General features: G+C 36.7%; 2 protein-coding genes across 2 annotated transcripts; both read right to left on the bottom strand.

The window, feature by feature from the left end:
* Nucleotides 1-4,159: 4,159 nt before the first annotated feature.
* On the bottom strand, nucleotides 4,160-13,935 carry LOC131371122 (thymus-specific serine protease). Its single transcript, XM_058418906.1, has 12 exons — nucleotides 13,875-13,935; nucleotides 12,479-12,636; nucleotides 12,305-12,404; nucleotides 11,215-11,344; nucleotides 10,984-11,107; nucleotides 9,786-9,863; nucleotides 9,599-9,646; nucleotides 9,173-9,442; nucleotides 7,517-7,652; nucleotides 6,303-6,482; nucleotides 4,706-4,857; nucleotides 4,160-4,452 (listed from the first exon to the last, which is right to left on the bottom strand). Exons 1-12 carry the CDS (start codon nucleotides 13,933-13,935, stop codon nucleotides 4,393-4,395), a joined length of 1,497 nt encoding a protein of 498 aa, XP_058274889.1. The 3' UTR covers nucleotides 4,160-4,392.
* A 1,095-nt stretch (nucleotides 13,936-15,030) lies between these two features.
* ech1 (enoyl CoA hydratase 1, peroxisomal) lies at nucleotides 15,031-22,147 on the bottom strand. The gene is made up of 10 exons (XM_058418290.1): nucleotides 21,944-22,147; nucleotides 20,714-20,882; nucleotides 20,012-20,100; nucleotides 18,638-18,762; nucleotides 17,631-17,679; nucleotides 17,371-17,435; nucleotides 16,778-16,848; nucleotides 16,616-16,687; nucleotides 15,856-16,006; nucleotides 15,031-15,538 (listed from the first exon to the last, which is right to left on the bottom strand). Exons 1-10 carry the CDS (start codon nucleotides 21,975-21,977, stop codon nucleotides 15,434-15,436), a joined length of 930 nt encoding a protein of 309 aa, XP_058274273.1. The 5' UTR covers nucleotides 21,978-22,147; the 3' UTR covers nucleotides 15,031-15,433.
* Between the last annotated feature and the right edge of the window lie 1,710 nt (nucleotides 22,148-23,857).

The following is a 23,857-nucleotide window of genomic DNA, read 5'->3' on the forward strand; positions in this document are numbered from 1 at the left end:
GAAATAAAAATCAGTGAAATAAAACCAGATGGATCTGGAAAATAAAAATAAAATAAAATAAAATAAAAAACTCCTGCCATACAAGTGGAAATCCATTATTTGTAAAATAAAAAAATGCAAATAAATAAATGAATAAATAGATAGATAAATAAATAAATAAATAAATAAATAAATAAATAAATAAAGTGTAAATTTGACATTAATATTTAGTTATTGTTACTTTTCTGTAATGGTGGTTATAGCCAGGTTTAAGGGTTTTAGTGCTTGTACTACATCTTTTACTTCATATAAATTGAACCAAAATCCAGCAGCACTGATATCGTATGCCGTAATGTTTTGTTACATCACATTTATTTCAAAATAATGTACCTTGAAGCAAGAGAAAGCAAGATCAATAAATAAGCAGTCCTGGCACAGACACGAGTGGTTGTAGGGTCTGTATAAATTGGTAATCGGTTGTGTGTTGGATATAGTTAATATTAATAAATACAGTTAAAATGCATAACTGAATGCACTGGGAGCCGGGCTCCTGTAAGATCTGTAATTAAGACTGTAGCGTTTCATTTTAATTTGTAATTAAGGAGAGTAGTAGCTTTCACCTTGCCATCACAGATCTGCCCCTACCTCGCAGCTAAAAATAGACTAACCTATTAATCACATTTATACAGAGCTTGCTCTTATTTTTCAGAATGCTTTTGGGGGCAAATTGAAACAAAAACCCGGTCCAGTGATCAGTCCTGAGATCTGTCATTCATTTAAAAGTAGGTGGGATCAACGTATCTGAACAGACTAACACATTTGTTAATTTGACTAAAATGTTAATTAGCTAGCTTACAGTAATTCGATATACAACAGGAACTCCCCATGCTGAGGAAGCTAATTCTGTCATTAGTGTGAACCCTTTATAGGGGAAAGAGTCACAAGAGTCAAATATGCTGGCTAGTAAACCTGATCTGAAAGTTAACTTCTTAATTAAACAGCATTAGTTTAGTTCCTACTGAAGGAACTCACTATAGGAGTCTCGATGCCACTGCTCCTGCGCTTCTGCCTAGAAATGAAACACTTGCTATGGACGGAGCTGTTACGGTGAAACGGTCCAGGATGCATTGCATTTTCGACTAATTTACAACCAGTGCTACACATTTCACCGCAGTGCCCGGTGTTTAAACATATAATATTGTAGCAAGGTTGTAGTAATGAGAATGACATAGCTTTTACACTCAATGTGCATATGAGTTGGAGGAGCGCTAAACTGATTTATTTTTCAGCATTTTTTGTTTTGTTTAAATAGTCGTATTGGCTTCTGACAGCTCAGCAGTCTTTTAGAGGTTTATAGAGGCTAGCAGACTAGCATAAGTGCAAAAACGTATGATTTAGAGCTCTACTTCAAGTATGATTACTACAGTGTAGAAGAAAGTAAAAGAGTATTTTACCAAAAGAGTCATTTTACATGACAAGAATTAAATGTAAATATGCTAGGATGTAATACAGTTTAAGGTCATATATTTCATTAAAAATAAAATATCTTTTATGTTCATCTCCTCAGGTTCATTCAATAAATGGAATAAATTGTATTTTCTTTTAAAAACTGAAACATCAACCAAAAATCTGGCTGGTTTTGGCAAAAATGTTTTCTTATTGGAAGAAAATATGTTCCCAAAAAAGACTGTTATTATTATTATTATTATTATTATTATTATTATTAATAATAATAATAATAATAATAATAATAATAATAATAATAATAATAATAATATTTAATTATATTTGTTATGGATATGCAATATGTATGTATGTATAATATATTCTCTTCTTAAATTCTTCTTCTTCTTTAGAATTTGAAAAACGTAATTTATAAAAATTATTCTAAGAGGGAAAGAGGGACCATATTTTACCCCAAATCAAACTATTTCAATTATTTAAAAAAATAATAATATGTATTTATTATATAATTCTATTACAATGTATTATTTAATATTGTTTACTTTTATTTCAGATTATTTATTCTAATTTAATTATTAATTACTACAAAAGTCTTTTTTTTTTAGAATTATTTTCGGAGACTCTCGTCCATCATGCTCCATCGTGTTCTGCACAGTGAAGGCTCATTTTTAAAAGCCTGTAAAATGTAATGTGTAACTGTAAATATGAATGATCTGATTTCTGTAACCTGACCCTGTGACAGTAAATAAAAATCAGAGGGTCTCATTAAATGTTTGAGTTGATTTGGCTTCTGCATGGTATACCTCAAGCATCGGGTAGGGTGGGGGTGGGGGTGGGGGGGTCCAGTGGTGAATCACTGTTACAAGATGTCTTCACGAGCTCAGACCTTTGATGATTGGCACTGGTAGGTGGCATGATCTGATAAGGTTGGTAGATAGGGCTTAGGCCAGTAGATAAATGGCTCACGGTTATCCCAGTGACCCTATAACCTCTGATATCATAACAAGCAGGACATAAAGAATAGACTGGGAAAGGAGAAATGAGAGGGCCATGAGTTTTTAAAGTGATTAGCAGCAGCTCCCGATGTACATATAACCTGACTGTAATTATTTTATAGACGGTTATGAATATATATGCTGAATGTTGGCATTAGTGAGTCTGCAGCTGTCTGTATAAAGATTATAGACTGTGGAAAAAGTATAAATATGACTTTTAAGCATATTGTAAATGTTTTATGAAGTCCTAATGTCTTACCGATGGATGCATGTGCCAGAGAGAGAGACTAATAATCTAGATGAGTGAGTGTATTTGTGTTGAAAGACTGTGTATGCTTGCAAGTGAGAGAGTGTGTATGCTTGCAAGTGTATGTATGTGTGTGTGTGTGTGTGTGTGTGGACCCTGGGTGCTCTCTCTCTCTCTGTAGGGGGGGTCAGTGATGGGAGGTCGTGACCTGGTCGACCCTGGGGGAGTGGAGATCATCAATCAGCAAGAGGCAGGACTGAGCAGCAGGAGCAGTACACACCCCCTGGCCCCCAAACCACCCCCAGCACACACACACAAACACACCAAACACACACACAGACCAACCCCCTCCCACCCACAGCCAAACAGATGGCCATGGGGCAACTGGCTGTTCCTCACCTTACACTCAATCAGTCGCAAATAGATTTGCAGATTCTGCTAACATTGATTTTCTGTTTCTGATTATGTTCGTGTAGTATTTCATACAGCCCAATTTGTAGCCACTTTGCATGAATCCATTAGCCTAAATCCTGCTCGCTGAACGCTACGGTATAGAGATATCACAGTGAAATCCCTTGTGCATAGTAACATTATGCAGAATTGACCTATTCACAAGAAGATGACATAAAGTTTGGACCGCTGATATGACCTTGTAGAGCTTTGACATATAAACACATAAACGTCTCATACAAATTAAAACCGCTTTATAGCTGAGTGACTTAAGATTTATAAGTGCTGACACAGTGGCCTGGGTGAAATGAATGGAAAAACATACTCTGATACTTATTCATTGCATTTTTCTCTCGTTTCTCTCGTCGACAAGGATCCCTTTATTTTTTGTATTTTTGTATTGCTTGTAATATTTACGGAGAACAACGTATACATTTCTAACTTGGTCTCTCAGTCTCGTTCTAAAACGAATACACTCATACACTATACATATTAAGTAAGAAATTAAATTTTAAAGTGCAGAGCTACTATTAAGAATAATGGCCCTCATTAGACTTCCAATATTAAGTAGTTTAAAGATAATTAAGTCACAAAATGTCTTTTTAGATATTAAGAATACCACTTTTTTTTGCTGCTTTCAAAACTATTTAGAATGACCACTACATTAAAAATTGCTAAATAAATAAAATCTAATAAAGCTATAATAAAATAAAGCTAAAATATTAATTATTTTAAGGCACGTAATGATTAATGAAATGATCTGTCATCTGATTTGTTTCCAGCTAGCAGTTTGACCGTAGTTATGCGTATTTTTTTAATAGTTAAATTGTTAAAGAATGTGAAAGAAATGGAAAGATCCAATCATCACACCATAATTAATAACTTTATTGCTTATTTGATTCAAAATGTATGAGGCAGTGCCGCCTAATGTTATACTACTGGTATATATTAATATACTAAGGGTAGTATCATGCAAGAACTAATACTAATAGCTGTAATTGTCTTTTTATTGTTAACACACACACACACACACACACACTACAAAACCACAGCTTGAAACGTTCCGGGTAATGACCAACTGATAGACATACAAACCCACACACACTTAGCAACTTTCTACCCCAACACATACACTCATACACACTCTCACATCACACATGCAGTCCGATAAGATAATTTGACAGAAGGCAGAAGAGAAGGGTCACGGCGGAGCAAAGTGGTTCAGTCAGGTGACCAACTTTCAAGCGTGCCGATTGGTCAGAGCGTGTGCTCCCATGCTGCACTCTTCAGCCACATGACAACATGCCTTTCAATTTCCTGCGCAGAGAGGAAAAATATGAGAAGTGTGTGTTTGTGTGTTTTTGTGTGGGTGTGTGGAAAGATGGAGAGGGAGAGATAGAGTGTGTGTGTGTGTGTGTTTGGGGGTGGATTACGTCAGGGTGGCTTTTCACCCGAAGTATTACCGTAATCAATCTTTGTTCTCACACATGCCACTACTGTTTCCCTACAGAATCCATTTCAGTTTTTCTGCTCCCATCACTCTCTCTCTCTCTCTCTCTCTCTCTCTCACCTTCCTGGCCAGACGCAGTGAGGGCTTGTCCCCAGATCGTGCAGGGTTCATATCCGCGCAGTGAGCAGCGCCGTGAATCACAATGGCTCTGTCCTTATCCACCCTGGTCCCATTACGCACAATACTTAGCTCCATCCAAGGGTCAATGTCACCTAAGGTGGACAAAAACCCAGCTTGATCAGCCATTATAGCCCACATCACTGACAAAAATCTTCACTTAACTCCGAAGGCCATGTTTTAAAACTAGTCATTCAGAAAGCACTGGATTAGTCAGATGTCATGTGTTGCACTTAACCATCATGTTCAATTTACTCTTTAATAAAAGGACACCACCTCTTGAGGAATGAAACATGACCGGGCATCAGGGTGGTGCAATTAATTTCCTATAACAATGTGGTTTTTAATTTCTTAAAATCTCTTATGGATGCTTTTTATCCATTATGAGTCGATGTCATGGAACACTTTTGAGACAAAACAGTTTCTGTTACATTTTAAAAACTATACAGAATAATTACTTCATCAACCTTTGGTCCTCCATACAATAATCCACAATATCTGAGCAATTCAACAGTAGTGTGGTATAACACAACAAAACCTTTATTTAAAGTATTATCTATGAACTCTTAATAAATATTAAATAAATAAATATTTATGGAAATACTTGGAATTTTATTTTATTTTATTTTATTTATACTCCTAAATTGAATGTGTAAGGAAATCTTGATTATTTATTTTATTTTATTTTATTTTATTTTATTTTATTTATACTCCTAAATTGAATGTGTAAGGCAATCTTGATTATTTTATTTTATTTTATTTTATTTTATTTTATTTTATTTTATTTTATTTTATTTTATTTTATTTTATTTTATTTTATACTCCTACACTGAATGTGTATGGTCTTGATTGGTGTCTTGATTACAGGCATAACACAGAAAAAAAATAAATTTTTGGTTCCCTAAGTCAAAGATTCTCACATTTTTTAAATGGAGACCGAAAATATTATTGTGATAATTTACTGGATCCGTAGAGCATTTTTTGCTGAATTTTCCACATATAGAAAACGTTCCCATACATTATTGAGAGGTTACTCGTTTTGGGGTGATTGAGGTTCGAGTTACACTCATTCAATACAACTGAACAGTGAAACAGACTGATAATGATTAAAATACAGAAATAGAAATAAACAAATATAGAAATAGTAAAGCTTTAAATAATGCTGGATTTCCATCTTTATAATAAAATTTAAAAAACAAACAAACTAAATAAATAAATAAATAAATAAATCACACACCCCCTGCCTATGCATCATGGACCCCTGTGGTTCCTCGGACCCCACTTTGAGAACCAGTGCCCTGGGGAACCTTTTGTAGGACTCTTCTTTTTATCATTTATCCTTTCCCATTATGAATGGCCTTCATGTCAAAGGTTCTTTGTGATGGGAAATGATTCACTTGTTCATCCAAATGTTTTTGAAGCAACCAAAAAATCAAAAAGGTTTAACTTTTCTTGCACCGTTATTTATTTAGAACATAATAGTAAGAGACACCTTATTCGCTGTTACTGTGTTGTGTAAGAAGTGACACTTCACTCTTACCATTGATGTAGAGCACACGCTGGGTTTGGGCCTGATCTCCTCCGTAGTACTGGTTGGTGAAGGCGATGTTCATGGGGAGTGTGTGTTCAGGAATCTCAAAAAGCTGAGGGCAGAGTTGAGTATGGTCCTGCAGTGTCAGTGTTCGTACGAATGGGCAGCTGGTGTCTTCACAGGTCTGATCTGCATACATAGCCACATGTTTATGCACATTTACATATGTAGAAACTTTAATAAGAAAGAAAGAAAGAAAGAAAGAGCCCAACATGCAGTATCTTCATAAAAGCATACCTTTTGCAGTAGTTGCAACCTGGTAACCTGGTAACCTGGTATTTACTCATTACTGGAGGTTAAGGTATATGCATTTAGGTGCTTTTTTAAATATTTGTGTGTGTGTGTGTGTGTGTTGTATTTTGTAATTGAATAAGCTGCTGTAACACAAGAGTTTCCCGCATGGGATCAGTAAAGTCTATCTATCTATCTATCTATCTATCTATCTATCTATCTATCTATCTATCTATCTATCTATCTATCTATCTATCTATCTATCTATCTATCTATCTATCTATCTATCTATCTATCTATCTATCTATGCCAGCTCATCAGAAATCTGCCAGGTTTGTTGTTAGTTTGGACCAACCAACAAAATAACTTCCATATCTAATTACTGTTTATTTCCATTATTTCCACAAGCCTGAGTTTTGTTCATCATTGGCTGATTTGTTTTCTTCCTTTCTGCGATTCCCGTCTATTTTTTGGCCGCACTTCTTTTCACTGATTTCCTGATCAGGAAATCTCTGCTCGATTTGTGAGAGAGTGGATTTTTCTTCTAGAAAGACAAATTCTCTCTGCAATCAGATAAGGACAAAGAGGTTCACACGTCTGAGCTAAACCACTAGGTGAGGAAACAAGCAGCTCTGACGATGCTTCTGGCTTTAAGGTTTATATGAATGCACTCGGGTTAATAGCTACATACATGTGATGAGTAGGAGTATTTGGGATTTTTTTTGGAAGGAGTCTTCAGTGTCAGCGTTTTGTACCACTGACAGATAAAGCTGTAACTTTAAGTCTTTAGACTTGGAAAGACTATGGCATCATTCTACACAGTCGTTGATTATTTTCCTTTTACGGCTGGCTGTATGTCATGTTTTATTCCTTACGTTTTGTTCCAAAGTGTTAAACAGAATGCTTAACAGTGTGTGTGTGTGTACTCATACAGAAGCCAAACTCTCTGCAGGTCTGGTAGTACCACTGTCTGTACCCGAAGCTTCCACTGCTGCTTGTGTTCAGCTTCAGGATGGTGCGTTGGTGAGAGATATCCAGACATGGCTCCTTTACCATAGCACGATACATCTAACCAAATGAATAAGAAAAACATTAAGAAAATACAAGACTATAAACTTTTAAAACATGCGGCATTTTCAAAGTGAATATATTAAAAAAGTATCCCAATGTCCAGCAACTCAGCTGCAAGCGATACACAAGCATTTAGAGTTCAGCAGCACCACCTTCTGTTCATAACGCCACTTTCTGTCCATTTCTTGAGACTCCCAGCAGTCTTCACTGTGTATTTAGAGACCTCATTTATTACATTGCTTACACTAATGAATAAATCCCATTAGTGACTGAAAATGAGCACTACAGAATTGTGCCAGACCTAACAAACTCTTAATTACAGATTTAATTCATTGCTGCTTGTTCCAATTAATTACACAGAATAAGCCTCAGTGGGAAACTGTGCTGCATAACTAAAAGTCAATAGCATAATTTTCTTCTATCAACATTATTGATGAGCCTAGCAAATTTCAACCCCCCAAAAATAACTTATAGAGTTAGTTATATATACACATATATATATACACATATATATATGTATCATTTATTATACTGTAACTGTAGAGTTGCTCGGGAGAGTTACTGTAGACATATGTCTCTTTAGATTATTATTTACATAATTTATTATTTAAAGAATTCACATTTTTACCTCTGACCATCACTAAATATATTATTTATAGGAAAAAACTGGTGACAAGGACATGACTTAATTTATGACCTGATAAATAGTTGAAAATAAATAAATAAATAAATAAATATGACTTATATTTATAGAATAAATGATGATTACATGGCGTAATTTATGGCCTGATAAATATTTGAAAATAAATAAATAAATAAATAAATAAATAAATAAATAAATAAATAAATAAATAAATATGACTTATATTTATAGAATAAATGGTGACAAGGACATGATGTAATTTATGACCTGATAAATAGTTGAAAATAAATAAATAAATAAATAAATATAAAAAGAAGAAGTGAAGTTTGTTATTTATTTATATGTATATATAACTACTGCATAAAGTAATAATAATAATTTTCCTTAAATATTTTATTATAGTCGTTGTTGTTCTTATTAATATTAGTAACAGTAGAAAAAAAAATAAATGATTAAATATTTAGAATAAAATAAATTTATTTTGAGAAATAAATATTTATGCTGTGTATACACCTGTTATTTAATCATTTTTAAAACTGCTGATTATTCATAAAAAAATTAGAATAATTACTTTATACACAAATACTAGCTACATTTAGAACTTTCTCATTTAAATATTTAAAAAAAAGTGTTTAAAAGGTTATTATTATTATGATTACCAGCTAATTAATTAACAAGGTATCTAACAGACCGATTACCAATCAAATTGGTTTACAAAATGTACAAATGTTGCACTATAAACGCTCTTTTGCTTTGTAAACCCATTGTTCTGCTTGGGAGTGTATTTGTCTTTCAGTGTCAGTGTATTTTAATAGTAATATTAATTCAGTCTCAGCTTATAGTGTATACTAATAAAGAAAGGAACATTTCACACCGCTGCAAGCTGGACCAGCCTCTCATAGGCTTGCCCTTGGCTCTGATTGGTCATGATGTCACAGATTTGAGCGATGGTCAGCATCACTCCTTCCTCATTGTACTGCACGCTTCCCATGAAGATATCAGCCACGTTCTGCACAAGCTCAGTGAAATCCTCCGGGCTCCTTGGCACATCACAACATCTGAAATCCTTCACCACCATCATCTCTCTCCCCCCGAGCAAAGCTGCCTCCAGAGCCACAAATGCCTTCCTAACACTGTTTAAACACTGACCGAGACAGGCAATAGACACTTAAATACTCACAAAGGTACAGAGGAAAAAGTGCAAACACAAAGTCCACATGGTTTGAGATAATCCAGTACACAAATAAGGAAAAACGTACAGTAAAAGCCTTTAAGACACACAAAGAGATCAAATTCTCACCTCATAAGAGCCGCCTACACTCTCCTCTGTAAGACTATGCCCCACCACCTGGGTTGCCATACAATCAGAAGGCCACAAGAAATGCAAAAATATTACACATTCTCAGTATTCTAGCAAATCAAAAGGCAAAAACTTTGCATTGTTGACAAACATATTGAAAACAGTGGTATATTGTGTAGGATTTTACCTTGTTATATGCAGAAAAATCCAGCTTGGCCTGAACAGGGGCCGAGGATGCTACAGCCCCATAGACGAGGTGAGGAAACTATAAAACACAAATAAAAAACGTTAGTGATAGCTTCACTAATGAGGAATAATGTCTCCCGAACATGGTTCAATCCATCCAACTATTCATTTTCTGTACCACTTATCCTACACAGGGTCAACAGGAGACTGGAGTCTATCCCAGAGGACTCAGTGCACAAGGCAGTGGACACCCTGGACAGATGCAAACCCATCGCAGGACGCAATCACACACAAACTCACACTGCCTTTCAGACACAATAGGCAATTTAGCTAAAAGAGCAACTTTCAGTGATATAAAAGTAATAAAACACTTCAGAACGTATTGTTAGTGGAAAGCATCCCAACATCCCACCATTCATCCTTTTACTATTCTTTAACAGCACGCCTATTTGTATTTTATTCTTTAGAAAATATAATTTTACAATTCTTGGCAACTCAAATTGTCTAGTCAGTGCCTCAAATTGTCACAGAACACAGCACTCAGTGGCCAGTTTATTAGATACACATGTGCATGGGAAGATTAATAGATATTTCTAATCAGCCAGTTGTCTGGCAGTAACTGAGATCAGCAAATGTGATCTATGAAGTACATTTTGAACCATAACCAAGTCTCATACACTGGTAAGCTCATGTACAACACTCTTTTACAACACATATTAGAAAAGAGATATACACAAATGGGCTACAGTAACAGAAAAATCAGTTAAGAACAGGTAACTGAGGTCATAGGCTCATCGAAGTAAGAGAGATAGAGATAATATTTCTTGGTCTAATGAATCATTATTTCTGCTGTGAGATGTCAGATATTGGTGTATTTTTTATTTCATTTGGGTCTGTCCTGCATTGTGTCAATAGTTCAGGTCAAAGGTGATAGGGTAATGAAGTGGGGAATGTTTTCTTGGCACATATTTGGCACCTTGAGGCCGATGGAGTCACATTTTAATGCCGTTAAATAAACTGCCTCGTTGATGATCATGTAGAAGGTCATTTGTTCATACATACAAGGATACACGGCAGAAAGTATGTTTCAGCTTATCATCCATCATCGCTGCACTTGTATAATTCTGTAGATGAATAAAAACCTTTAAATCACCTTTCACCTGAAAAAAAAATCAATCACTTTGTGACTCATTTATCACCTTTCCCCTGAACCAGGCGGAGAGAGCGCCGGCATACGAGCCACCGAAACTGATCCAGATGTTCTTGTCAGTAAGGCCATATTTCTGAGTGATAAAGCTGTGGAAAGCAGCCAGATCGGCAAGGCTGAGCAAAAGAAAAAGATACACATGAGAAATTGTTGGAGTTTTGGAGTTTTGGAGTAATGATCAAAGTATGTTATTTGTAATCTTCATCCAAAGGTGGTCACTCACGCCTGCTGACTGGAAAGGTACTGCAGATTAGAAAGCTCCAAGCCACCTGCATTGATGCTTGAACCGTAGAAACGGTGCTCGAGTGCCACCAGCAGAGCTCCATGCTTCTCAGCCATGGTCACATAGTGACCTGATGGACAAATGAACGATAAGATTGAGTTTGGATTCCAGGTGGAAAGAATAACAGACATGTGGGATGTGGTTTTAACACATTTACTCTGCTTCTGATTCATCAGACAATCTGAATGAATTACCAGAGCACTTAAGTCATTAAATCCCACTCCACACCATTTCATCTTATCTGTATTTTCATTTCATTTGGCTTGATCAAATTATTACAAACCCAGAGACACTATTAACAGACCATATATATATACACTATATTGCAAAACACCCCTCCAAATCATTGAATTCAGGTGTTGTTTTTCATGGATTGGGCTGACACTTAACGCTTCAGTATACCAAGACATTTTTAGACAATTTCATGCATAACTTTGTGGTTATGGCCCCTTCCTGTTCCAACACACCAGTGCACAAAGCAAGGTCCATAAAGACATGGATGACAGAGTTTGGTGTGGAGGAACTTGACCTGCACAGAGTCCTGACCTCAACCCGATAGAACACCTTTGGCATGAATTAGAGCGAGCCAGGCCTTCTCGTCCAACATCAGTGCCTCAGAAATGCGCTTCTAGAGGTCAAAAATTCCCAGAAATGTTGTGGAAAGCCTTCGCAGAAGAGTTGAAGCTGTTATAGCTGCAAATGGCGGGCCAACTCCGTATTACATTTATTTGCATGTAAAGGCAGACGTCCTAGTTTTGGCCTGGCTCGCAGTCTCTGAGCAATGTCTTTCTTGACCAGTGTCTTGACCAATGTCTGACCAATAAAATTGTGCAAAATGTCTTGGTAAGCTGAAGCATTAAGAGTTTTCACTAGAACTAAGGGGCCAAGTCCAACCCCTGAATAACAACACCTAAATTCAATGATTTGGTGTCTAAAAAGCAATTTAGTGTACAGACCATACATACATTCCAGCTCTGTCTATAATCTTCAATCTATAATCTCTATATAAAACAATAAAAAGATAAAGTACCAGCCAACACGCTGTATTTAGACAGAGGGCCTTCACCACTAATGTAGAGAAACACAGGACCATCAGGCTTTTTCCAGAAAGCTTCATTCACAATGAATTTCTGTGAAAAGAGAATAAAATAAGAGTCTTAACATGCTTTAGGTATATAAACATTAGTCAAACATGTCTTTGTACCTGAATGAGGGTGTCCGTGTTTTTGCCATTATAATGGTCAAGTCTCTGGTGAATCTGACCCTCAATGACATGAGATTTGTGCGCTAACAGCAAGCGTCGTTCAGCTCTTTGTTCATAGATTGAACGCACATGTTCCTTCAACTTCCAGAGTACTCGCCCTATAAGGAAACAATACAGACATAACTAAATATTCTCTAGAAAATCTGACCAGTTAGCTCATATAGCAGTGAATATTACTAAAATAAAAAGTAATCACAGAAATTCTGTAAGGGAAGCTTATGTTATCTAATGTTTTAAAATTAGTAGTAGACCTTAAACATTTAGCTCAGTTTAGCTTAATGTAGCTAGCTGATATGATGATTGAAATTCTTTAGAATATCTGTGTAGTGAGCAAATAACAGCTAGCTGGCTAGTATTAGCAGTAGATATATATTTAGAAAAATCAAAATAAAATTCTATCCTCATAGCTTATGTTATCTATATAGCTAGCATTAGCAGTTCAAATTATGAAATCAAATCAGTTTAGCTTAATGAACTAGCTGATAAGATTTAGAATCCTCTATACTAAAATCACATGTCAGCTTACCTTATGTTATCTAAAAAGCTAGCATTAGCAATACAGATTCTTAGTATGTTGTTTATATTATGATCATATCATGTCAGGTTGTTTAGCTGTGAAAAACCAAGCACCTGAATCAAAGCATATTTTGTTATATTATATGGAAGTTTTATTTTAAAATGGATAAAAAATTTTTTTATTATAGATAATAAATATTCTGAGAAGAATCTATTTCTATTTCTGAATGATTAATGTTTTATGTTTTTTTTTTCAAGCAAGTGCTTTGTTATATGATTAGCGCCTCAAGAAGGGCTTAGGTTGCAAAAAATAAATTGTCTAAGTGTTGTTGCTGGCTAAACGTTATGTGAGATGAGTCTAAGTTGTTTCTAAGAAATGTTTCACTTTCAGTGATATTCAATATATAAACACCATGATCTCATTAGGTTCAGGCTTCATTTAAAATAAAACAAATTAATATATATATATATATATATATATATCTTTTTTTTTAAAAACCATGGCAAACAAACAAGCATCGTTTCCCTGTTAGATAATCACACATCTCCTGGTAGTAAAGTGGTAAATAAGCACCAGTTTCACCTTTTTATAAATACAATCAATATTTCATGTGGTTCAGGGTGGAGTTTAATTTGAAATTCTGGACATTACATGAGATACATCTTTTCCTTTCATCGAATTTTTCTTATTAGCTCAAAAGCGATGGTATTTAATACAGCACATCACTCTCAGCTATGGCAATTTTATTAAGAAATCTTTTTCCAATTGCTTAGATTTTTCAGGTAATAAACACATGTCAAGTTAAAGAATTAGTCTTACCTGAGGAAGCAAAATGAAAGACAAGGATCATCACCCCCCACTGAATCATGGATGAAGCCATAATGGGAGAGTTTTCACTATAGGCTTTAATCTACTAGATACCACTCTGTTCTCTGTATGTGAACCCTGCTCAGACGCGACTGAAGAACTTAAGAAGAAGACTTAAGTACCAGTACTGAGCTTTATGTTGTCTACACATCCACATTAACATCTTTAAATGGAGCAGGCAGTAATGCTAACTTAAAACCAGGACGCTCAAATAACCATATGATACCCCTGCTATAGCCTCCTATCATATTACTTCGAATTATTGGCACCCTTCAGATAAATGAGCCAGCATTAATATATATTTAAGACGAAGTGAGTGATATTTGGAGGTGGATCATGCCAAATTCTTGCTTTCAGAATGATCAACACACCAACAATTATTACTCGGGTAAGTCTGCCTTGGGGGAGCTTGTATTGTAAGGTTCAGAGGGAACCAGGTTTTAGGCTAAAATATGATGTTTGAGGTCATCAAAACAGCCCCCCAACCCCATATGATTCATTACATTCAGTTTTTCTCCCCTGGTCTACTTTGCTTGGTCAAACATTCTGATGGAGTTCATGGGTATAAAGTTTTTATTAGTCTCATATGTGTACATACAATACAATAAAATCATTGTTCCAATGGGGGTGTGTGCTTTGCCCTGTCAGGATTGGGGGTTTAATTCCTGCCTTTGCCCTGTGTGTGTTCTACGTCTACTTCAGGGGTTTCCTTGAGGTACTTCAGTTTCCTCCCCTAGTCAAAAGACATGCATTGTAAGATGATTGGCATCTCTAAATTATCCGTAATGTATGAATGTGCTCTGTGATAGGTTGGCAACCCACCTAGAGTTCCCCTGGGATAGACTCCTGACTCGTGTAGGATAAGTTGTACAGAAAATGGATGGATGGAAGGATGGATTGCACTAATAATGCTTGGCAAGTAGATGACTGACTTTCATTTAAGGCCCTGATTGTGCTAATGGTATTTTTAACAGTGTGAAATTACACCATTTGGTGGACACTCTTACCCAAAGTGACTTATATATATGTATATATTTATACACACATTACTTGTTTTGTGCAGGTCAACAATCTTTTCATATAGTTGTAATAATGAGTTGACTCTATATTATTTACTTTAGTTATAATATTTTTATTCACAAACAAAAACAAAAAGGCAATGAGACCTTTAGGTGTTCAGCGATAAATCACACGTGGAAGACAAAACAAATTGAGTCTGTTATTTGCACTGAATTCTCCAGTCATACAGAAACAGCAGAAAATCTACATCATCTAAATGTACATGTTAACATACGAAACAAGCTTTGGAGCATTTGTTACACTGTCCCAGGCACCTACGAATAATAAACCACCTCATTAACAAATAATCTCGATAATTAGTTCTTTAATCAGTAATAAAAAGACTTGACTTAGCAGGAAGAACTAGAAATATGTGGAGGATGAAGTCTCCATTTCACAGCTGAGTCGACTGGGCAGCTTCCACCAGCCCTGAATAATCTTCTCCTTCTACTTTAAAGCTTAGAGAAGGTCACATCTTTAGGGCTCTTCTTCTCCAGAGCTGCCTGTGCGGATTTCATGAGGTCCTGTGTCTGCAACATGCTCATGTTCCATGTAGCCTGGAGATGGAGAGAAGAAATCTCAGACGTAGGCATATGCCAAGATTTATATAAGACTACAGTAATATTGACCAAGAAACACACTTTATATCCATTTATAGTTACATTTCTTATTCCCTTTAGCAGTTTGATTTTTCTCTCTCTCTCGATTAATAATATATAAAAATGGCTCCTACTGACTGACAAAGAGCCTGAAAACTTCACCCAAAGAACAATGTGAATCTGTTCTACCAGATCTGTTTTGTGGCCACACTGTGTGTCTGGGAATTATTCACTGATCCCTCATAATGCTGCACATGTCTGAAGCAGATTTTTACCATGTAGTCCAGGCCTTCAGACACACTGTGGTCTCTGGAGTACAGGAGGTTGATTTTGGTTCCCTGGACAGCGACAGGACTCCGGCAGGCGATCTCGCCTGCTATTTCCAGAGCTCCAGCTATCATAGAGTCTTTATCAGGGAACACACGACTGCAGGGATGAAGAACAGAACACACACTTACTTTCTTTTATACTAAATAATCGAGATACCTGGAAAAACAAACTGTACATTACAACCCAAAGTCACAGCTTTCAGTCACCATGAGTTCTGTTAATGTGTTTCTTGAATTATGCTTTATTTTTAAAATTAACATTGAATTCAGTACACTAATATTTTACTGTAGGCATGTTTGTTTCTAGCTGCGTCGTCAACGATAGAGTTCCGGGTATATTTAGGTAGACTGTACAGAAAATGAAAACATCCATGTAGTGGAACCCTATCTAAACCTTTTTTACAGTTTTGTCTTTGTCTTCAATGTTTTAGCATGTACATGTTATAATGAAAAATGAAAAAATAAACAACAAAAAACAAACACATTTTAATATTAGCAATAAATATACATATATACACATACACTCTTACTCTACTACTTACTCCACTACCATCTCGTAACCAACTTCTTTCTGTTCACCATTGTCATACAAAGATAAAGCCCGTGCTCCTTATCTCCCCTTTCAGTTTGAGGTCCGTTCCGTCTTCAGCCACCCCCCCCCCTTCAGTTCATTTATATAGCTTTCCAAATTCTGGAGTCACAATACCTGACTAGTCCAGAGCTCTTGGCTTCATCAGAATACATTTTCCTTGCAGTAAGTGCTAACTCATTCACCAAGCTGAAAGGAAGAAAAAAAAACATTAGAGAAAATTGTCCTATCCCATTAGATTTGTACATTACCGATGCATTACATTTGGATCATTTTTACCTTCGGCTGCCGATCACTTTAGGGAGACGCTGCAGGGTTCCAACATCTGCTGCCAAGCCAATGTCCAGTTCCTGAACAACACACAGCGGCAGTGCAATATTTAAAAAACAATTTACATAAATAAACACAGCAGGATCTGATGGTATGAATCCGTTTCATATCACTTTAATTCTCCATGCATGATTGAGGTACTACTTTAGCTGTTTGTTTATCTACAGATGTTTACGGCTACACAGCAATTCTAAAACTGCGACATTTTCCTCTTATAAAATGCACCATCTTGATACAAAAAGGTGTAAACTTTGGAGTTTTTCCTTTGAAAACTGACAAAATAGCAATATAAAATGGAGGTAGAATCAGATTTCATAAACAATGTGGTTTATTTTTACATTGCGAATGTAATTAATTGTTCACGGAGCGCCCCCTTGTGGTCAACTCTTTCCCTGGGACTGATCATACGAGTCACAGCAATTTATTCTGATCACTTACTGCCTAGATATGCAAATGAGTATGATCGTACAGATAAAAATAACTTGTTTACAGATGGTGTGAAAGTGTAAGCAAGCGATATATGACTTTAATATTCCTCATACCTTCACCTGAAACCAGGCGTCCTGCGTGCACAGACGAATATCACAGGCTGTGATTAGATCCACTCCTGCCAAAGAGGAAATCAGATACACACAAAACTGTCGGTAATTCACTCTTATGAAGCTAAATATAGCGTGCCAGCACCAGCAAAAGCAAACTGTCTGATGGTTAAAAAGCTTTGCAGGAAAAGTGACACCACAACTCTGGAAAGTTCTTGTTTGCTGTGTGTATGAGGTGTTTGTACTCAGCACTCCCAACAGACCTGCTCCCACACACGCGCCATGAACCGCCACCACCACAGGCTTCGGACACTGCAGACACATCAAGCGTAAAAATTCAATTAATACATGACAATCGATCTATTACTTCAAACCTATATCACTATCAATAGGTTATTAATTGTATAACAAGTGCGTTTTTGTAAAAACAAAATCACAAATTGCATGCATTTATAGTTAAGCTTATTGCTCAGTGAACAAATCTATCCATCCTGATGGCATTAGAGAAAACTTGGAGACACTAAATAAACGTCTCCTCATAGATAATTTCACCAAATTAACAATTGCAAGGGATTATTTTAATCTTTTTACAAGGTGCATCCATCATCCTATGGATAAGTTGTTACTATGGAAACGATATAGCATTAAAACTACATTAATATGAACCCGTGAGCTGAGTTGCAGATGGACCTAGCATCAGAGCTGATATAGAAAATGAATCAATTTAATAACTTCTGACGAATGAGAATCAAGTATTTAACAGAGCTGTGGTATAAAAGGCAAGACTAACTTAAAAATATATACTTATATACTATATATATATATTATATATATATATATATATTATGTATATAGTGTATATATATATATATATATACACTATACTTTAAAAAAATAAATAAAGTAATACTTTAATGACCAACCAGCAACTGTTTAGAGTGAGGAACAATGGAACAGCCAGCACTAGAAGTGACAAGATAAGTGATTTAATGGCTATGTCTATTTTTATAGAAGCTCCTCATATTCTATTTTTATTCTATTTATGACACGGACACTTGAAAACATTTCACTACATGTTGTATTGTGTATGGGACAAAAACAAAAGTAAATAAATAAAAATATTTTATTTATTTATTTATTTTTTTTACATTTTTGATATATTTTATTACACACTAAGCCTTGACTGCTCCAGATTAAGCATGCTATATAAAAATGATTATTTTTTACATTTTAATTCATGCAGTGCAACAAAAAATATAACGAAGGCTACCTTTTCAATGACTGAGAACGTTTTCTGGTATTTGGAAACAATGGCACGGAGATACCAAGCTATCCTGGCTGCATCGTCTCCCTTGGGCTGCAGCAAATCACCAGCGATGTCCATAAGGTCAAGACCTACCCAGAAGGAAACGGGGTTCTTTCAACAAAGGCAGAAAAATGTTCTATGACATGCTGGTTTATTAGTCATGTGGTGTATTGTGTGGTGTGACGCACTGAAACACACAGAAAGCTGTCTGAGTCTAGGAAGCTGGTATGAAGTAGATGATTTCTGTCTGATGAAATTATCCAGATGTCTGTTATTGAGTTGTTAACTGCTTGGAGATGACGGAAAGGCGTATTTAATGTGCCAAAAGTAATGGAATTTTCCAGGAATTTTCAAGAATTATTAACATTTGTGCTTGACAGACGTAATACAGAATCCTGTTGAACAGCATGCACAAGAAATAAATGCACAGGAGTTATATAGAGTGTCAACTCAATATTTCTTGCATGTAGCTCTGCTGTAGCAGCTTGTGCTCGATTATATGGTGTAAAATGAACTTAATCTGGCAACCCAAGTTGCGTGAATTGTTGTTTCATATTTTTCATGCAGCTGTACTGAAAGTTACTGTCTGTCCATCAGACCTCATAGTTGAACATTTATATAAAAATACTTCTTTTTTTGTTTTGTTTTTGAGTTGATGAACACCTACAACTCCTAGAATGCTACACCTGACATTGACTCCATAGCAATAAAGGCCATAATAAATACCCAAACACCTGAACATTCTCAGATTACTCTGGATGGTACCATCTCATGACTACAATTTCAATCACTATGAACATCCATCGTTTCCGTCAGTTGATAACTTCAACAAAACACTTCATATAAAAAAATAGAATGAATTTCCTGGTTATATGATCAAACTTTTGGACCATACAGTACACAGCCACCGAGATTCCCTTCTGAGTCAGGTGCAAGATTTCTTCATAATATCATCTCAGATGGTTTATTAGTGTAAAATTTAGATCCTGATTTTATATATTCCTATAAAGCTGCTTTGTGTCAATGTCCATTCATAAAAAGCACTTCATGAATAAAAGTGAACTGAATTCAATCTGAATTAAATTGAATACTGAAATAATGGCACCTTAATTAACTGTGTAACTGTGAATACCCAGGCACATCAATAATTAGAAAGACTTATAACTTAAAACTTAATTCTATGTTTAATAAGTTCTAAAGCAGAAAAACATTAAATATTTCAAATTCACTTGCTCACTTAGTGCTGTAGTTGCGGCACATGGAGATATTGCTCAAATAATCAACGACAATGAGAGTGAGAGTAATGGACATCTGCACAAAAATTCTGTATTTCTGTACCTGCAGTGAAAACTTTCCCAGCACCTGAGAACACCACTACACGGCACTCTGAGTCTTCAGCAATCTGATTAAAGCAATCGACCATTTCACTGTGAAAACACACACACACACACACACGGAAAAACAGCATTATTGATGTTGTTATGAAATTTTGACTATGACGGGGTATGAAGCTTACAACATACACTGATCAGGCATAACATTATGACCACCTGCCTAATCTTGTGTTGGTCCCTGACACCTTTCTATCAGAACCAGCATTAACTTCTTTAATTAGAACCAGCATTAACTTCTTCAGCAGTTTGAGCAACAGTAGCTCGTCTGTTGGATCAGATCACACGGGCCAGCCTTCCTTGGACCACTTTTCATAGATACTGACCACTGCAGACCGGGAACACCCCACAAGAGCTGCAGTTTTGGAGATGCTCTGATCCAGTGGTCTAGCCATCACAATTTGGCCCTTCGTCAAACTCGCTCAAATCCTTACGCTTGTCCATTTCTCCTGCTTCTAACACATCAACCTTGAGGACAAAATGTTCACTTGCTGCCTAATATATCCCACCCACTAACAGGTGCCATGATGAGATCATCAGTCTTATTCGTTTCACCTCTCAGTGCTCATAATGTTATGCCTGATCAGTATAAATAACCAGAATGCACCAGAATCATAGCTATTGTCCAGTTATTTTAAAATGTTGATACCTCCAGTACGCCTTGTTCATGGAGTTGCGTTTCTCAGGTCGGTGCAACTCTACATGAGTGATGTGGTTAGCTGGGTGGGTGATTGACAGGGTGGTGAAGGGTGGCGTCGGGCCTCCTGAAGACGACATGGCTCGAACAGTGTTCAGAGTTGGAAACCACAGATCCCTGCCTGATTGATACAATAAATATTTACATAGATCAATTAAAGGACACTCGTCTATGGCCCCCATACATGTCTACTTACAGCCAGATGTTGTCATCTGTTAGGAGACATTATTTTAGTATTTCGGAAAAGATTCTCTATTGTCAGTGAAAAAGATATCACTTTTTAGAGACTATCAGTTTTTGGGCACTGGTGGCTCAGTGGTAGGTTTCTCGCCTACCATGCGGAAGGCCCGGGTTCAATTCCCAGCCAGTGCCCAAACCCCAGCCACTGGATGCAGTGCCGGTGCCAAGCCCGGATAAAATGGGAGGGTTGCGTCAGGTAGGGCATCCGGCATTAAACCTGTGCCAAGTTGTTGTGCAGACCAGTTGGTCTGCTGTGGCGACCCCTCACACACGTAGGGAGCAGCCGAAAGATCATCATCAGACACAGGTCAGTTTTCGGGACAGCTGGAAGACTGTCTTTGTGGCTTTTCAGTAAAAGCATTTTTGTCTTTTGTCTTATGGTGAAGGAACGACACAAGTGACAACATGAACTTCTTTGCATTCCCCCAACATGAACTGTAACTATGAACAGAATAAAAAAATAATATCTACATCAGAGTGCTAACAGTAACTTTACTTTTTGTTTACATAATCTAACAACAGTCTCGTCATTTATTATTGACTTTGTTTATTGCTTAATTAAGCAAAACAATACACACACACACACACAATTTTCATCATTTTTAAAACGTGGGCAATCTTTAGATCCTGAACATTACAAATAAACATATCTCGTGTCTCTTGTAAAGGACACTTGTGACACATCACTAGCCCTTAGATTTGAAACACAACCCAAAAGTAGGCTGTGACCTTTCACCTAGTTTCACTCACTCGTGTCCAATGTCCTGTTACCTACTAGTTTAATGCTGTCCACTGCGAATGTAAGGAATGGACATGTCGAAGGCATAACAATTACACAAACACTATAGATTTTATGCTGAATGATGAACAAGTTAAAAGGTTTGAATGAAGATCGCTTAAAAGCAAAAAGGTAACCCTAGTCTCGTGCCAGGACACACTTACTTCCCAAAACAGCAGCTCTCACACCGCAGTACATTGCTCTTTGTACAGATATTCAGATGCAAAGTCCAAATGCCTTCCTGTGTGTCTGAACGCACTGTGTAGGGTATGACACGATGACTTTCACACTTTACGTAGTTTGCTTCATATCCAATAAGGACTCCGCCTGATTTGGTACGCAGTATAAATATTTATAATGGACGCCATGTTGGTACGGTGGCTGAGAAGGGACAGAAAACTCTGTAGCGGTTTATAGACCATTTGGTCGCATGGTTAAATGATATTTAACAAAAACATCATGAAAGTGGTAGAAAACTCAATCCTTATCTTCTGCTCTGTCGTACGCCTCACACCTCCAACGTCCTGGGTTCGAGTCTCGCCCTCAAGGGCCAAATTGTAACGACTAGATCACTGTGCCAAAGCATCTCCAAAACTGCAGGTCTTGTGGGGTGATCCCAGTCCCTCAGAGCCTTACGCTTGCCCATTTTTCCAGCCTCCAACACATCAACTTTGAGAACTGAGTGTTCACATGCTGCCTAATATACCCCACCACTTGAAAGGCGCCACTAACAAAATAACGTTATTCACTTCTCCTTACAGTTGTTTTAAATCTTATAACAGACCTGTTTAGAACATCTTCATCTGACACCAGTTAGAGTACAGTGTTTACACATGTGTGATCTATACACCAGCACTCTATTGTGAAATAAGAACCAAAGACTTTGTAAAACTGACATCAGGCTCATCTTAGGTCTTTTGTGTTGTTATAACATTTATTTAGGCTAGAAATGGTACTGAGACTTGTGAATAAGACTGATGATCTCCTCATCATGGCACCTGTTAGTGGGTGGGATATATTAGGCAGCAAGTGAGCATTTTGTCCTCAGAGTTGATGTGTTAGAAGCAGGAAAAATGGGCAAGTGTAAGGATTTGAGTGAGTTTGATAAGGGACAGATTGTGATGGCTAGACCACTGGATCAGAGCATCTCCAAAACTGCAGCTCTTGTGGGGTGTTCCCGGTCTGCAGTGGTCAGTATCTATCAAAAGTGGTCCAAGGAAGGAACAGTGGTGAACCGCCAACAGGGTCATGGGCGGCCAAGGCTCACTGATGCACGTGTTGGTTGAAGGCTGACCCGTGTGATCCGATCCAACAGACGAGCTACTGTTGCTCAAACTGCTGAAGTGAAATTCAACGCTTTGAAAGCATATGCTGCAAAACACGGATGCATGTGTGACTGGTGTTGTGTCGCTGTCAGACATAAACTATCAAATACTCGTATCCCTAAGTGCCTTTAGAAATCTAGATCTATAGCTAAATTTCTATAATGGGCTACTCAAAAGAAAGAGTGGCAAGGAAAAACGTCCCAAGAAAACATGAGGATTAAAACGTTCAGGTGCAGAGTGCTTAGGTACCAAGTCTATTACATAGCTATAGCCATATCAACAAATTATCATTTCTGGAAATGAAAAAATTGCATTTATGAATAATTGATCCACAAAATAGTCTTGCTACATATTAAATGATGTGTAATGGTTAGTTGGATGGAGGGTGCAGCAAGGTCCTTGTGTTTAAGATGAAAGGAACAGGAAAAAAAAAATACACTGAGTAAGGGGCATCATTAGAAGCTGAACTAGTCTTCAGCTTAGGCTTCGTCTTAATGATCCTTTCTTTTATTTTTAAATGAAATCAGTGGCATTATTTCGCTCTTACACCACATAAAATGGTACACAACACATCAGGACATGCTGTTATTAGAAAATAATCAACTTCAGGGTGGCAACAGCAACTTTCCTTACACCACCCATTTTCATGTAAATGTATTGCTTCACAGCTTCCTGTCTCACTGGTCATTTTGGTCTGTATTTCTGTACCATTTCTTGGTTAGAAATATTGTTATTCAGATTTTTAGTGCTGAG

Source organism: Hemibagrus wyckioides, linkage group LG20 (genome assembly GCF_019097595.1).
Source record: "Hemibagrus wyckioides isolate EC202008001 linkage group LG20, SWU_Hwy_1.0, whole genome shotgun sequence".
Classification (NCBI taxonomy): Eukaryota; Metazoa; Chordata; class Actinopteri; order Siluriformes; family Bagridae; genus Hemibagrus; species Hemibagrus wyckioides.